This window comes from Monopterus albus, unplaced genomic scaffold (genome assembly GCF_001952655.1).
Source record: "Monopterus albus unplaced genomic scaffold, M_albus_1.0 scaffold256.1, whole genome shotgun sequence".
NCBI classification, from domain to species: Eukaryota; Metazoa; Chordata; class Actinopteri; order Synbranchiformes; family Synbranchidae; genus Monopterus; species Monopterus albus.
Window position 1 is genome coordinate 364,331 of NW_018128136.1, and position 15,179 is coordinate 379,509.

General features: G+C 45.8%; 2 protein-coding genes across 2 annotated transcripts; one reads left to right on the plus strand and one right to left on the minus strand.

Annotated features, from left to right (window-relative positions):
• The first annotated feature begins 4,379 nt into the window (after window positions 1–4,379).
• atf4b (activating transcription factor 4b) lies at window positions 4,380–7,930 on the plus strand. Its single transcript, XM_020621265.1, has 3 exons — window positions 4,380–4,573; window positions 6,023–6,478; window positions 6,621–7,930. The coding sequence occupies exons 2-3, from the start codon at window positions 6,127–6,129 to the stop codon at window positions 7,592–7,594; spliced, it is 1,326 nt and encodes a 441-aa protein (XP_020476921.1). The 5' UTR covers window positions 4,380–4,573; window positions 6,023–6,126; the 3' UTR covers window positions 7,595–7,930.
• Window positions 7,931–9,961: 2,031 nt separating this feature from the next.
• LOC109972440 (GTPase IMAP family member 8) lies at window positions 9,962–15,173 on the minus strand. Its single transcript, XM_020621273.1, has 6 exons — window positions 14,750–15,173; window positions 13,747–14,302; window positions 12,939–13,036; window positions 12,686–12,817; window positions 11,853–12,443; window positions 9,962–11,714 (listed from the first exon to the last, which is right to left on the minus strand). The coding sequence occupies exons 1-6, from the start codon at window positions 14,778–14,780 to the stop codon at window positions 11,641–11,643; spliced, it is 1,482 nt and encodes a 493-aa protein (XP_020476929.1). The 5' UTR covers window positions 14,781–15,173; the 3' UTR covers window positions 9,962–11,640.
• Window positions 15,174–15,179: the final 6 nt, after the last annotated feature.

The following is a 15,179-nucleotide window of genomic DNA, read 5'->3' on the forward strand; positions in this document are numbered from 1 at the left end:
ACCTGAGACTGGGACGGAGATTTGTCTTCCAACAAGACAATGATCCAAAACATAAAGCAAAATCTACAATGGAATGGTTCACAAATAAACATATCCAGGTGTTAGAATGGCCAAGTCAAAGTCCAGACCTGAATCCAATCAAGAATCTGTGGAAAGAACTGAAAACTGCTGTTCACAAACGCTCTCCATCCAACCTCACTGAGCTCAAGCTGTTTTGCAAGGAGGAATGGGCAAAAATTTCAGTCTCTCGATGTGCAAAACTGATAGACATACCCCAAGCGACTTACAGCTGTAATCGCAGCAAAAGGTGGCGCTACAAAGTATTAACTTAAGGGGGCTGAATAATTTTGCACGCCCAATTTTTCAGTTTTTTATTTGTTAAAAAAGTTTGAAATATCCAATAAATTTCATTCCACTTCATGATTGTGTCCCACTTGTTGTTGATTCTTCACAAAAAAATTACAGTTTTATATCTTTATGTTTGAAGCCTGAAATGTGGCAAAAGGTCGCAAAGTTCAAGGGGGCCGAATACTTTCGCAAGGCACTGTATATAAGAGTCAGGCTGCCATATGGATTTGTCAGAATACCAAGACAAGCAGCACACTTGTATTTCTGTTGGAAAAAAAATGCTCTAATAGGCTTTTTTTTCTTCTCAGACATGGTTTTACATGGAGTTTACTAACAAGTTTAAGCTTCTGGGGGATAACAGTGGTGCGTTGCGTAGAGTAGTCGTCTCCCAACCAGAAGGTTGCAGGTTTGAATCTCTGTGCCTGCAGTCCACGTGTCAAAATGTCCTTGGGCAAGACACTGAACCTCCCCAGTTTCCCGTGATGGTTGCACGTATGCACGCAGCGGCCCGGGGCCCTCGGCTCCAAACTAAATTTTGTTGTACGTGTCACAAAGCTACAATGACAATAAAATAAAGCTTCTTCTTCTCCTGTCAGTTAACCAAAGCACATGTTGTTACTGTGTGTTCGATGTTTGCCAGCTTGCACTGCGAACGATTCCTCTTATTTATAATTCCTCATTGAAATGTTTTCCCTGCACAATTTTATTTGCTTCCTAGTCCCGTTCAGATGGATACATGTCACAGAAACAGTCAGTAAACGACTGTGTGTTGCACTTTGATGGTGATGGGTAAAAAAAAGTGGGCTCACATAACGTTAGGCTTTGCAAAACCTTCTTTTCTGCAAAACAGTCTTTTCTTTTGTAAAAGTAGACCACGATGTTTGAAACACTTCTAAAAAAGTACAAACCTCACCTTGTATGTGGCTTGTCCTGGTGGGTTCTGTTGTCTTTTTCTCCTCGTTCTACAATTTGCTAAACACTGTAGGTCCGACCTTAATGTGCATCCATGTGTCGGACAGTCACCACTGAAGTGGGTATCCCCCCGACCACAGGGGGAAGTATTGAGCAAACTGCTGCTTGGCACACCAAAATGGGGAGAAGAAGACGACAAACTACCTGGTGGGGCTGCCTTCTATTATGATGCACACTAACTGACACAAAATAATATAAAAACAAAGGCAGGACTAGAAGCGTCTCGGTCGACTGACAGGTCTCCCGACTAATGACTCCACTATTCGACTATTAGGGGGCAGCCCTAGAATTCCTATTGTCAGTTAATGGTTAAATGGTTAAGGGTGTGCATCTATAATCCCTCTGTATGTGAGAGTACGTCTTCTCCTACTCTTCACACTGACACTGAATGTTTCCACCTGAAATGTGACTATGCTGCAAAAATTAGGGACACAATAAACAATTCTTGTTCTGTTAAAAACAAGCACCGCTTTGTCTGAGGCTCAATGCAGCTTTTGTTGCCCCACTAAGCTAATTAGAGTCAGAACATTTCAAAGCTACAGACTATTTAAGACAAATATTCCCTCTTATTTCCCTGGATAGTAGTTTCTTTTTGAGCTACAGCGGAGGGATACGTTATAGTAGCAGTGTGTAAGTCCTATTGGGATTGAGTGGTGACACTGTAGCACGTATGGACAGCAGTCTCTGATGGACCAAAGTCTCAGTCTCCATCTAGGATGTTCCATGAACATGTTTTCACAGACACAAAGAAAATGTACAGAGGTCTTTGTCCTGGTAAGAAGAGCTGCATTACAGGACACTAAACTTGGACCAGCTTGGTCCAGCTTTATCACCCCAAAGGAGGAAAACTCTGTAAGAACAAACACTCTGAGACTTCTCTTATCAATGGCAAACAAATATTTCTAGATAAAGTTGAAAGGACATGCATCACCCATTGCATTCCCCAAGACATGGGCCATAAAGACCTGAACACACACCTGCTGTTAAGGCATCAACTCCCCTGTCTCCACTGCTCCTTTTGCACAGCTGAGACCAGCTAAAGCAGCCCCCCACAGCAGCTTTGATGGCCCAGGCTTTCAGGTCATAAGTTCTGGCCTTCAGCCGGCTCTCCATCATCACACGTTGGACTCACAGGGACATTCTGATAATTCAAAATGTTACAATGTTTTGTTGTGGTTTATATATGTTCAAATTATATCTACAGAATGACCCTTTACTCATTTCTACCTACCATACTTTATCTAGACAGGCTAGTGTGCATTTATCAGGTAGTTTGAGAATTCTTTGTGCATGAATGAGATGTTTACTGATGTGTGTGTGTGTGTATACTGCTATGTGGTTAACCAGGCTGAAGATTGATAATTTGATTAGTTATTTAGTCATAATAATTCTAATAAATTCTGGTCAGTCCACCATAAAAGAGACCAAGGCAATTGTTTTATTTCCTAAATGTGTTTGAGACAGATATGCTAGTGGAGTGTTAGAAGGGGTGGCTGTCGTCTCTCAATAAAACATCATATACAGTATATATACTGTTTAATTTCTCTGATTCACTTGCTCTGCAGAGCAACTCAGCTTGTGTTCTTATTAATAAAAGTCTCTTAACAGAAGATCTGCCTTGGACCTTCATTTTGCCATAACAGTGATGCAAAGCCATCACTTTGTCTTCATAAATGTAGAATAGAATTTTAAATACAAAAAGAATATTAGTGAAAGGGGTCCGGAGGGATCTTGTTTTGTATACGCTGCTTTTCTGTTGTGTTACCAGCTGATTGTGTTACGTTCTGTTCAGTAAATGTAACTGTTGCTGTCTGTTCAACATGCTTCCTGCCAAGGCTGCTGCTTTAATCATCGGAGCTGCAGACTTGAGACTTGGACTTGAGTCGTTTTCAGTCTTCTCCTGATTGTATGAGGATGAAGAGCCTGATGAAGACCAGGCCCAGTGGTAGTTTGGAGAGTCCAGTGATTTCTGCACTGTTTTCTTCGGTGACACTAACACTGGGACATGTTCTTCCTTGTCACTAAACCTTTCAAACTCTTTTATAAATGTGTTGGTGGTTGTTGGTGGGGAAACCAAAATTCATGCACAAATCGATTGGTGACATTTACAACTGTGATTTTATGAACAGGAAGACAGGAGTGAAGCTAAACCCCAAAACCAGAGATTCAGGTAGAAGCTACAAAGCGCTAAGAGCTGAAGACAGAGACTTTTAAAACCTCAGATTTGTCTCTAGTCTCTGGCAAAGTTTAGCCACTGAGGACAGGAGGAGACGGGCACCTCTTGGTTGTGGTCGACTCTGCTACTTGGCTGAACCACAGCTGTACCAGTAAAAGGATCCAACAACGGCCAGGAGAAAACCCTAAAAGGGAACCACGCCATTGTCCCGATGGCCACTGTAATTCCAGGTTTGTCAAAATGTCTAACCCCCTGTTATTGAATCAAAGCCATCATGCAACCAGTCTCTGTGATGTAGTTTTTGGCCGCCTACTAGTGTTGGTGGTTGTATCACAGTTATTCAACATTGTTTAAGACGAATTCAAAGAAAATACTCAGTGCGTGGTGGAGGTGGGTGGGCGTGGAAGAGAAAGTGATGGAGGCAGCTCTGGCTCCGTGTTGCTGGACCAGAGACCGAACCTCTCTCCTCTGGCCAACCTCCCTGGAACATCAGTCCCAGTTCTGCATGTGGCTGCTGGAGATGCTACCTTCCCCCTCCGCAGCAATCTGATGCATCCATGTCAAGGTGTGCGTGGAGAAACTGCCCTTCATATTAAAATCAGTGCCACACACTGTTCACCAGCTCCCAGTCCACTTCATTCAGTCTGTCCTTTGAGGAGCTGAGGCGGTGAAAAGTGGCATCTAATGATAACATCTGTGTACTTTTACTGTGATATTTAACCCGCATAGAGATCCGTTTGTCTTGTGTCAAGCAGGAGGGGAGCTAGCGAGCGTGAGCTTCCAGTGATCGCGAGAACACCGAGAAATGCGGAAAACAACGAAACAATCACAGGCGGAGCGATAATGTAAGGACAGCGGAAGGATACCTCTAGTCCTTGCTTTAGCACTATATTAGCACCGCACCACGACGTGCGTCATTTTCCTTCCAGAGGAGCAGCTAACGAAGTAGGAGCATTGTCGGACATCGCTCTGTTTTGCCGAAATGGCAGTGTAAACGCGTGCAGCGACCCAGCAGCAGCCAACAAAACAGTGCATCCAACCAGTGCACTGAGTTACTTCTAATTCAGCAAAAATGTCGTAAGTATTGGTTTTATTATTTAAGTTGTATAACATTTGTTCGATGTCAGGTCTCGGGCCTACAGCGGCCACGCCCCTAATCTGCCACATTGGAGCTCAAATATGTTTAAGATGAGTTTGAGAGTTTACGGCTGTTGTGTACTGAACTGTTGAATGGCTGGATACGGTTTTTATTCATGTAAATTAAAATACTGGTATTTTTAGTCATTGGATAGATACTTTATGTATTAGAAATGTTTAGTGGAGATAGGATGTCTAGTTAGACTGTTAAATGCTTAGTCATGCTTATGAGTTTCTACAGGGTACATCTGGTCAAAGATAACTAGAGAGAAGAGTTGATGACTGTCAGCAGACAGGGTGTCAATGAGATGATGTAACACGTGGTGTCACTGTGAAATGTTAAATTGTGGTGCTGTTCGTTCAGCTGATCTTCCTGCTTTGTATCAATATTAAAGTAATGGAGAATTTACTACAGTTTTATCACATTTTAATGTCGTGATCGCAATTAATGCCATCGTGGCAGTCAGAAAATGGTTCGTTTTATCTATGGGTCAAAATGGCGGCTCCCTGTTGGAGGAGTAAGAACAAAAGTGTCTGCAGACAGGGAGGGACTCGGACGTCACGGTCACGAGCTTGTGCTGGGTGGAGGCACGTGATGAGGCAGAGCCAGTGTCGTCACACTGGGGACAGGAGTTATCTCATGAGATCAGAGTCTCAGTTGTCTACGTTGTTAAAGTGACCTTCCACATTGAAATGTCCTACTATTTAGTTTCTTGAGGTGCTGAAGTTATTATATTTAGCAATCTACGTACATGGAGTTTCAATGCAAAAGATGAACTTGTATGGTTTGATTTGTGTGAGCTGTTGTGTTTTTGTGATAAAGTTACCTAACCTTCATCATAGCAGAAGCTGTTGGCATCATCTACATACGCACAGGGATTCCTGTGCGGTCAGTTTAACATAAACATGTTCGACCTGACTGACAAGTAAAGACAGTGACGCCTTTTGACTTTATGATTAAATGGAGCTGAGGTATGAATGTCATTAGTGCCTTGGTTCAAATGTTTGGGTTGTGCCTGTGACAACAGCAGAATAATTCAAATTATATAAAGTTGTTAAAATGAGCTGCAGCATTAAAGCAATGCAAATAATATTCAGTTATAAACAAAATTGTGAAATGTTCCATTCATACACTGTCTATATTGGTACTATCAGGTTTATTTTGATGTACATTTAAATAAAAATGTGAATAACTTGTTCTAGTGTTTGAACGCTGATTTTTCTACTTTAGTTAAGTAAATGACCGGTGTACTATGCACATTTGTAATGTTGCCAGAGTTCTGAATATTTTTGTTTAGGCTTTAATAACCATAATAAATAGTGGTTATTCAATTTGATAGTGATGTTCAGATTTTCATCTCCAAGGTTTTATTCTTTCTTATTCCTCAGGTCTTACACGGAAACCCTCAGCACTGCTGCATTCGACAGCATAAAAGAATTCAACACTCTCCTAGCATCATCACGCACTCCGTTCGTGACCAACAACAGCCACTATGACCATGATGATGACAAACTCACAGTTTGGCCTGGAAGACATGGAGGACCTTTTCTGGGCCTCCTCTCCCATGGCTGACGTCATGGGCTCTGCGTTCTTTCACCCTGACCTAGAAGAAAAACAGGAAGGAGGAGGAACCTCACTGGAGGGGGGCACCTCACCTGCGTCACCTCTTACCACCTCATCGCTGTCTTCTTCCTCCTCTCCTCCTCCCTTCTACTCTCCTCGCTCGCCACCGGCCGCCCTCCATGGGGACAAAGCTGGGACTGAGTCTGACGTGCTCTCCCTCCCCTGGCTGGGCCACCCTGGTCCACTGAGATGCAGCCAGATGGCGTCTGATGACTGTAAAGGTGATGACATTAAAATATAGTTCATTGCTAATAATTAAACACATTTAATGATGTACTTAGCATCTACCAACAGTGCCTGTGTAAAGTGATATCGTTCACACTGGTTCAGCTCTTTGATATATTTCCTTGTTTACTTCTACAGAGGATGCATTTTGTGACCTGGACTGGATGGCTGAGAGGGTGGATCTGAGAGAGTTTGACCTGGACTCTCTAATTGGCTCCTGCAGCACCACCGAGGACTCCACCAGCTCTCCAGAAGACCTCCTGGCCTCCCTAGATTGCCCCATGGAGCTCGACTCCCTCCCAATGCCCAGTCACTCAACTCCTACACCCCCGAGTTTGTCCAGTGCGTCACCTCCTCCTGTCCTTCCCACTGTCTGTCCAGATCTTCCTACCATTACAGTGAATGGTTCTGAATCCTGTGTTGATGAGCAGGAGCCCCCCTCTCCTCCCCTGTGTGTCCCAGAGCCTCAAGAGGAGCTTGAAATCAAATCTGAGACAGCTTCCCCTGAGCCGTCTTCTCCCTTGGTTGACTCTCCTTCCTCACCAGCCTACACCCTGGACCTGGGCAGCGAGGTGGATGTCTCAGAGAGTGAGGTGAAGCCAGTGGTAGCTGCTGTGATCCCTCAGGTCCCGAGGCTGGTGCTCTCCCTTTCCCCGACCCGCATCGTCCTCGTTCTGGCTCCTAAAAATGAAGTCGAGGTCACCACCAGTACTGTAACCACGACATCAGAACTCACTCATCCCCCCACCCCACAAAGGTCCTCCAGAAGCAGACCATACCCTGAGCCCAAATGCAAAGCCAGCCCACCCTCTCCCAGTGTCAAGGTGAAGGCGCTGCAGGGTGCGGGTGGCGATAACAGGGCAACTTTCAAGGCACCTAAGGACAAGAAAGTAAAGAAGATGGAGCAGAATAAGACGGCTGCTACGCGCTACAGACAGAAGAAAAGGGCGGAGCATGACAAGCTCAGTGAAGAGCATGCACTGCTGGAGAGGAAGAACATGGAGCTGACGGAGAAAGCTGAAAGTATGGCCAGGGAGATAGAGTATCTGAAAGAGTTGATGGAGGAGGTCCGCCTGGCCCGGATGAAGAAAGGTGTTGGTGCTGACCCCTAGTGGTTGGACAGTGTGTGTAATAGGAAGTGGGGATTTTTCAAGGTCATGGCACTGCTGATTTTATTTCTTGAAGGCAGACATGTCAGTATATGAGAGTAATTCCTTTTAAGATATCCAACACTGGTATTACATGTAGAATATATCTAGTCATATTTAGAGTAGTCCTATAGAGATAAGTATTTTCCATTCAGTATATGCGCTTGTGTGCTGTTTCTTATGTGTTTCCTAAATCTGAATCTCAGTAACTTGTAAGATTCTTAACTTGTAAAATGTGCATGTTGTAGTGTAACAGGACCCCCTGTATAGTCAGTCTGCTAATAAAGAGTCTTAAACCTGGTCGGTGTGATTCTTGGAGGGTAAATGTTGGCAAAGTGTTTTTTCTTAATAGTAAAAGTTGTAGTGTAGAAGTAAACAATCCCTGTAGCCTTTCATCAAATGTTGATGCACTTGTTTTAATTTTATGCTGTAACAGAATAAGAAGAAATTAAATGGTGACTGTGCCATGTGCAAAGATTTGGGCACTAACAAGTCAGTGCTTAGAGATGGACTTTTGCCGCCCATCACTTCAAGGTCTGGTATAATTTGGATTTTCTTGCATGCAGTTATGTTAAAGGGGGGTACAAAAATGTGCATATACACGCACATACATACACACACACACAGTGGGTACGGAAAGTATTCAGACCCCCTTAAATTTTTCACTCTTTGTTATATTGCAGCCATATGCTAAAATCATTTAAGTTCATTTTTTTCCTCATTAATGTACACACAGCACCCCATATTGACAGAAAAACACAATGTTTGACATTTAAGCAGATTTATTAAAAAAGAAAAACTGAAATATCACATGGTCATAAGTATTCAGACCCTTTGCTGTGACACTCATATATTTAACTTAACTGGTTGTCTCTAAAATACTCCTATAGAAGTAAACAGTCAAAACAAACATCACAGTTCCATTTTATTTTCAGCTTCACATAAAGATATGCTTTTTCAGTTCATTTTACTTGTTCAGTGAGAGAAATCCAGTCTGGCTTGGCCTTGAACACGTGCGTTGAAATGTGGCTGAATATCTGAGGTGGATATGCGAAGGACAGCTGAGAGGTGATCATCACTGATAGAGGATCTGTATCTGGATTTGTTGAACTTCATCACTGAGAATGTCTGTTCACATATGTAGGTAGATCCAAAGACTTCCTGCAATGTCCTCAACCCTCGTCGTTACAGTGTGTCAGGAGAGGAGACGTTCTCATATGCGCCCTTTTTCTCCGGGCATATTAGTGCTGCAGAGTCCAACAAACGCTCTTTAATAAACTCTCCGTCAGAAAATGGCTTACTTTTTCTGGCGATTTTGTGGGATATGACATTTTGAGGGTTAGCTGGCCAACATCACCTGTCTCTCATTGGGTAGGTTGGGGATCTTAAGTTCACCCATGAGGATGTAAAAGAAGACAGTCTGTCTTTCTTGGACTGTGCTGTCCGAGTTGAGGAGGAGAGAAGCCTTAACCTAAGGGTTTACAGAAAACCTACACACACTGATCAATATCCTGTTTGATTCTCATCACCCGCTGCAACAGAAATTAGGCGTCATCAGAACTCTACAACACACTTGTTCTGATTGATGGACCTCACGCGGGCCGGACAGGGACCCCCAAGGGCCGGATGTGGCCTGTGGGCCGTAAAAGGCCCAGGTCTGATCTAAAGCATAGACTAACTGTCCATCAGAGTGACGGCCTGGAGGGAGAAACCGTCCTTGTGTCTGGTTGTCTCTTACAGTGACCTGTAGCGCCGTCCGGAGGGGAGGCAACCTGTTTGGTTGCTGAGCCAAATGAGATGGACGGATGAGCAGGGGACAGATCTGATGAGTCCTCTGTTGAACTGAATCATTGTGTTGACCGCCTGTAGAAGAATCCATTCTGTCCTCTCTGTGTAGTATCACTGGCTGACAGTCCCAGAAGCTGGAAGATAGTATCTTAGATGAAGGCAGACTGAGGAAAGACAAAATGAACTGGGATCTTCCACCTTCTGAATGACTGCACACACCTGATCCAGGTAATCAGTGGCGGGTAGGGCGGGGATAGTTGGAGAACAAGCCGGGCAGCGGCACTCAAGGGCCTGGATTGCCTGTCCCCGGTGTAATGTGAACCACTGATTCATTGTGGGTTGAAACATGTGTGACTCTGAAGATGACAGCAGCCTATTCTGTGCTGAGGGTGATGACAAACATCTACTTGCACCAGTGCCACCAAGTGGCGGCGCTGCACAATTACTACTCCCCACACTGTCTTCCTGTCTGAATAGTAGTTTTCTTCCAGGACAAGTGTCCACCTGTAAGAACGGTGGCAAGAATTAAAATAACCCACAACAATCTATCCACATCTTTTATTGATGTCTAAGGATGGCATAAGTGCTGATGATGCAACCACCATTTAGGAAGGATCACACAGGATGTAACGTCACTTTGGCTACAGTAAAGTAGTACACAGTGCAAAATGTGTCGCTTAAAGCCTACAATGTAACATTTTACACTGTAAATAGACACTGTCTATACGATATATTCACAGGTGGAGTGGAACTCTACGACTCCAGATCAATGTTTGAAGCCTCCAAATATCAAACGGTAAAGTCGTGCTTGTCACTATGTGACGGGATGGAGCATCGAGGAAGCAATGTCAGGGTTTGTTTCACAGGCCTTTGTATAAAACCTTACACCATGGCAGTGGTATCGGTCACAGGATGTGTATGCTTTTATTGTTACCTTTGAGAGAGATTTTTTTTTTTTTTGCAGTTGTACGGGTAGAAATGGTTCTGATGTCAAACTAGAAATTCACATAGACTTGCTCAAGCAAGAGCCAGAGGAATGAGGAGTGAGGTTGCTGTCAGCTTTACAGGCACTCATTTATCTGCATGCGGTGGCTGAACATGCCTCTGAGAGCTGATTATATATTCATTTTTTTTCAAAACATCACTGTGGATGTCAGGAAGAGGTGTCTCAATGATGTAAAAAAAAGGTAGTCAAAGCCCTGTGTGAGCTCGAATGCCTCATGAGGTTATGTTGTTTCTGTAGCATGCGAACGTCTGTGGTAGCCTATAAGGATGCCGCTCCGCTGCAGGGCTGCACTCCCGCTCTCGCGCTTTGATGCTGAGGCACGTAGCTGAATCTGCCTTGTCGATAAATGCGCTGGATGCAAGACCACAAACCGTGAAGCAGAGCCTGCCCAAGCTGCTCCACAGGGATCTGAGACTGCAGCTCCTCTTGAGCATGAATGCTACAGCGAAGGTGGGAGGAAAATATGGGTTTACTACTGTAGATGGACTCAGTTTAACTCTTAGCACAAGAGAACCAAAGAAACCGGTTTTAACCCTGACTGTCCGACTCTCTTTTACTTCCAGTAAACTAAAACTAATAGATAAAACTTAATATGTGACTTGTGTCTGCAGCTTTACAATCAGATTTTGTCTGGAGGAGTCAATTCAACCCTGACATCCTGAGTTAAACTAATCCAATGTTAATGAAAAACAATATCACATCAGGAAATTACTGCATCTTATAGCTACCCTCCTCCTCCTCTTCCATTAACCAAGAGTGATAGAGCTGCTGCAGACAGAGTCCTACCCCCGAATCTGACTTAGACCTAACAGTGCAGTCTGAACACAGGGTTACAATGACAAGTAATTCTTTGCTCTGCAGTGTGAAACAGGGTCTGTTTAGCAGCAGCTGGTTTCTGTGAACATGCTAATGAACAGGGATCCAGCTCTGGTCCTGTAAAGCAAAAGCTTATTTCTCCTCCTCTTGGTTTTATTTTAACCACCGAGTCTTCACTCACTGTTCGTCCAGATCAGGCTTTGCTGTGATCAGTGAGTTCGGTCTTTGCATTTCTAACAAAAAGCTACTCATGATGAGACTCCCGTTCCAAACCTCTGTCTTTTCCCTAGAGCTCTTGAGATCTGGAGGGAGATCTAGATGAGGTTCGTGTTACATGAGGTGATGTCTGGGCCTACTGAAGACAGAAAAGCTGGACCGCTTTCCTTTCAGGGTGACCGTGTTACTGCAGCTGGCATCCTCGGCAGTCGTCCTCAGGCTCCGTGTTGTCAGAAGAGTAGGAGCTCTCCTCGCTCACTGGCAAATACAACAAACATAATGATGAAACTCAGGTGTATGGTTACATACTGATGTGTTTTAACTGCAACACGAGGTAAAAATCATTAAGCAGTAAATAACTTTGCCCAATATTTGTAAAACAACTGTGTGACTTACACCACTCATCCTGTACAGGCAGGAAGGCCTTGTCACCATTCTCCCTGATCATCTCCTCAATCTTATCCAGTAGGACGGACACACTCCTGTCTTTGCCAGGGGTCTTACTGTCCAGGACATGGTAATAGTTCCCGCAGTATTCGAGCAGTCTTTGCAGCTCCCGCCCGCCTCGGAGGATGTGCTCTTCAATGGGCGTGCGGCCCAGCCAGTCACCACAGCTGAAGAGGACCATGGTGTGGAGGCACGCGCTCTCACCAAACAGAGACTCTATGTGGGCCAGGAGCGTTCGCCTCTTCCTGGCTGTGAGGGATGAGACGACGGGGAGGACCAGCAGCAGGGTGTGGGGTCCGGGTCGCAGGAGGGCAGCTCCGCGCTGGGACTCCTGGTGGATGCGCTTTGGGGTTCGCCTCACCGAGAACCAGTCCCACCCTGGGGTGTCGACGATGGTGACCCGACGACCACATACGAGCGCCTGCCTCCTAAGGCACAGCTCTGTCTCCTGGCCCGACTCAAAGTAGCGACGGCCCAGGATGCAGTTCCCCACTGAGCTCTTTCCAACGCCCTTCCAGCCCAACAATAGCAGCCTCAGTTCTGTACACCCAGAGGACAGAGAGAGGAAGACTCATCAAGAAACACGTGAAGAAATTAGGAAGCATGAGAAACAGTGAGGCCAGTAGGAAGGAACACCCTGACAACAGTCATATTTACTGAGCAGCGATTATGGTGAGTTGTTTTCTCAGGAACAGCACGATGACACATGCACTCATCTCTCTCCCTCGCTGAATGACTCATTAGCTTACACACCAGCAAACACACACATGGTTCCCTTGTACCTCTGGGAGGTCCGCCGATCATCTGCTCCCTCTGCCTCGCATGCTCCTCCATCCTCATCCTCTCTTCCTCCAGAGCCTTCCTGGCCTGCTCTTCCTCCAACAGAATCAGCTCGTTCACCTCAAAGTACCAGCCTGCAGATCAGAATCAGTATGTGCAGTGTGTCAGTGAACTGATCTGGTGCAATGACTAATAGTCCAGTAATCAAATACAGAAGTGGCAGAGCGAGAGGCTCTGTTCTGTCACAGCACAAACCTTGGTTGTCAGTGATCAGTTCCTCCACCTTCTCCATCAGCTCAGGTACCTGCGTGTTGTCCTCTGTCTCTTTCAGAGTGTTATCAAAGGCATGGTACCTGCAGGTTGGACAACACCTTTTTAAAGGGGAACTCTACCAAATTTACACATGGAGCCCAGGAGCCGCCTCTCGGGCTTGAGATGCAAAATTGTGGGAAATGTAGAACTCAGCGATATTGAAGCTCGAACCACAATAGGAGATAAAAATCAGGATATCTCAGCTTCTGCAGCTTCAAAGACTGATGAAATATATGACAGAAGTCACACTGTTAAAAGGGTGCTAGCAGATTCAGCATCGCAGTCCTTTATCACACAGTATTAGCCCCACAGCAGGTGAAAAATGATTCACATCACTGCAGCAGAATCAGATATAAACTTTTAGATTCCATGCGTTCTTCTCCGTTTCAGAACCTGGCACCTACTTTACCCACAATCCAACAATGCATCCGATCAAATGATGAGATGATCATGGGGGGGGAGAGGCGAGCTCCGTTTTTCATTTATCGCACCCAGATTTAATCTCGCCAGTTGGGGACTGAACCAATCACAATCTCGCTTCCCTCACCTTTAGGCCACATGCACACGGGTGCTCCTGCTGAGCTGTGAGCATAGTTTAACGTGCGTCTCTACTGAACTGCAGCTGCAATGTTATCCAACCATAAGATTCAGTCTTGTTCTGGCTGCATGGCTCTAACAGAGACTCGTTACCGAGGGATTTACTGCTCCACGGATTCTGTGAAATCAAAGAGAGAGGAAATCAACTTCCTACCTGCTTCCACATCTCTCCACCAGCCACTGCAGGGCCTCTCCAGTGTTCGCTATGTGCTCCTCAATGAAGACACCTTTAGGCAGCTTGTCCACTGCGGTGAAGAGCACCATGGAGTACCTCCAGGTTCCTCCACCCAGGGCACCCAGCTGCTCCTCTGCAGCCCTCCTGTGAGCGTCAGTGAAAGGCTGGGTGACCGATACCACAAGCAGAATCGCATGGGGTCCAGGAGGGCAGAGAATGGCCCCCATGCATGGATCCTCACTGTCCAGGCTTGCCGGGGGCCACCGCAGGCTGTCTGACTCTGCGCCGGCGTTGTCATTGCTGTCATCTTCAGTGTCATCCTCCGGGTCAGGAGGGATGACCCATGGCGGGGTGTCGACCACAGTGACCCGTCGCCCATAGATCTCAGTCTGGCCCACATTGCTGTGAGTTGTCTCATTCCCGGTGTCGAAGACCTTGTCCCCCAAGATGGTGTTGGCGGTAGAGGTCTTCCCAGACTGTGGACCCCCCAGGATCAGAAGTCTGCGCTCAGGGGGGTGGCGGCCTCTGTGGTCACCTGGCGAAACAGACAGATTAGACTGGAGTCTAGTCAGGTGACCCTGAGCCTTCGCTTATGCTGCTATAGGCCTAGGCTGCCGGGGGGCCCCACGATGCTCTGAGCTCCTCTCCTCCCTGTCTCCATCCATCTATATGCCACCATTACACATCACTAACTGTGCCTCCTCTCTCCTGTAGTGTTAGAGAGGTTTTCCTCCCCGCTGTTGCCAAGAGAACAATAATAATAATAATAAGTTCTAGACCTTACTTTGTAAAGTGTCCTGAGACAACTTTTGTTGTACTAAACAGTACTGTGTAAAGTCATGCGCGGCCCAGACAGTTGCACAATATGACAGCTCTGATGTTTAGATCAAAACTCTGTAGAGATGCTGATGCAGCAACTATAACACTGGTGTACAGTACTAACATCCTATCAGAGGATATACATCCCATAAGACCCACTTACCAGAGTCAAAGGCAGAGGACACAGCAGCCATCTTGTGTGTGGAACCTCTGGCTTCCTCCTCCTCGGCCCCCCTCCTCCTCCTCCTTCTCGGCTCCACGGTGGATTCTTTTAATTTCTCTCTTCAGAAAACGTCGGGTCCCCGGTAGCGAGCGAAAGGCTGGCGGCTCAGATGCTTCTCGGCTCTCTCCTTCACTCTCACCCTCATTCTACTGCAGCGTAACTCTCTCTGTCTCCCCTTCTCACCTCATCCCTCCGCTGCCATTCAGCCTCTCCCCTTTTTTCTTTTTAATCTATTCTCTTCCACACCGTCTCCCCCCCACACTTCAGTCCTTTCCCCTGTATCTTCTCTGCCTTCTCCTTGTCTTCCAGTGCTCGTCCTTTTGTGGTATCTATGTGTCCGAGCACAGAGAAGACATTGTGCAACGCAGAA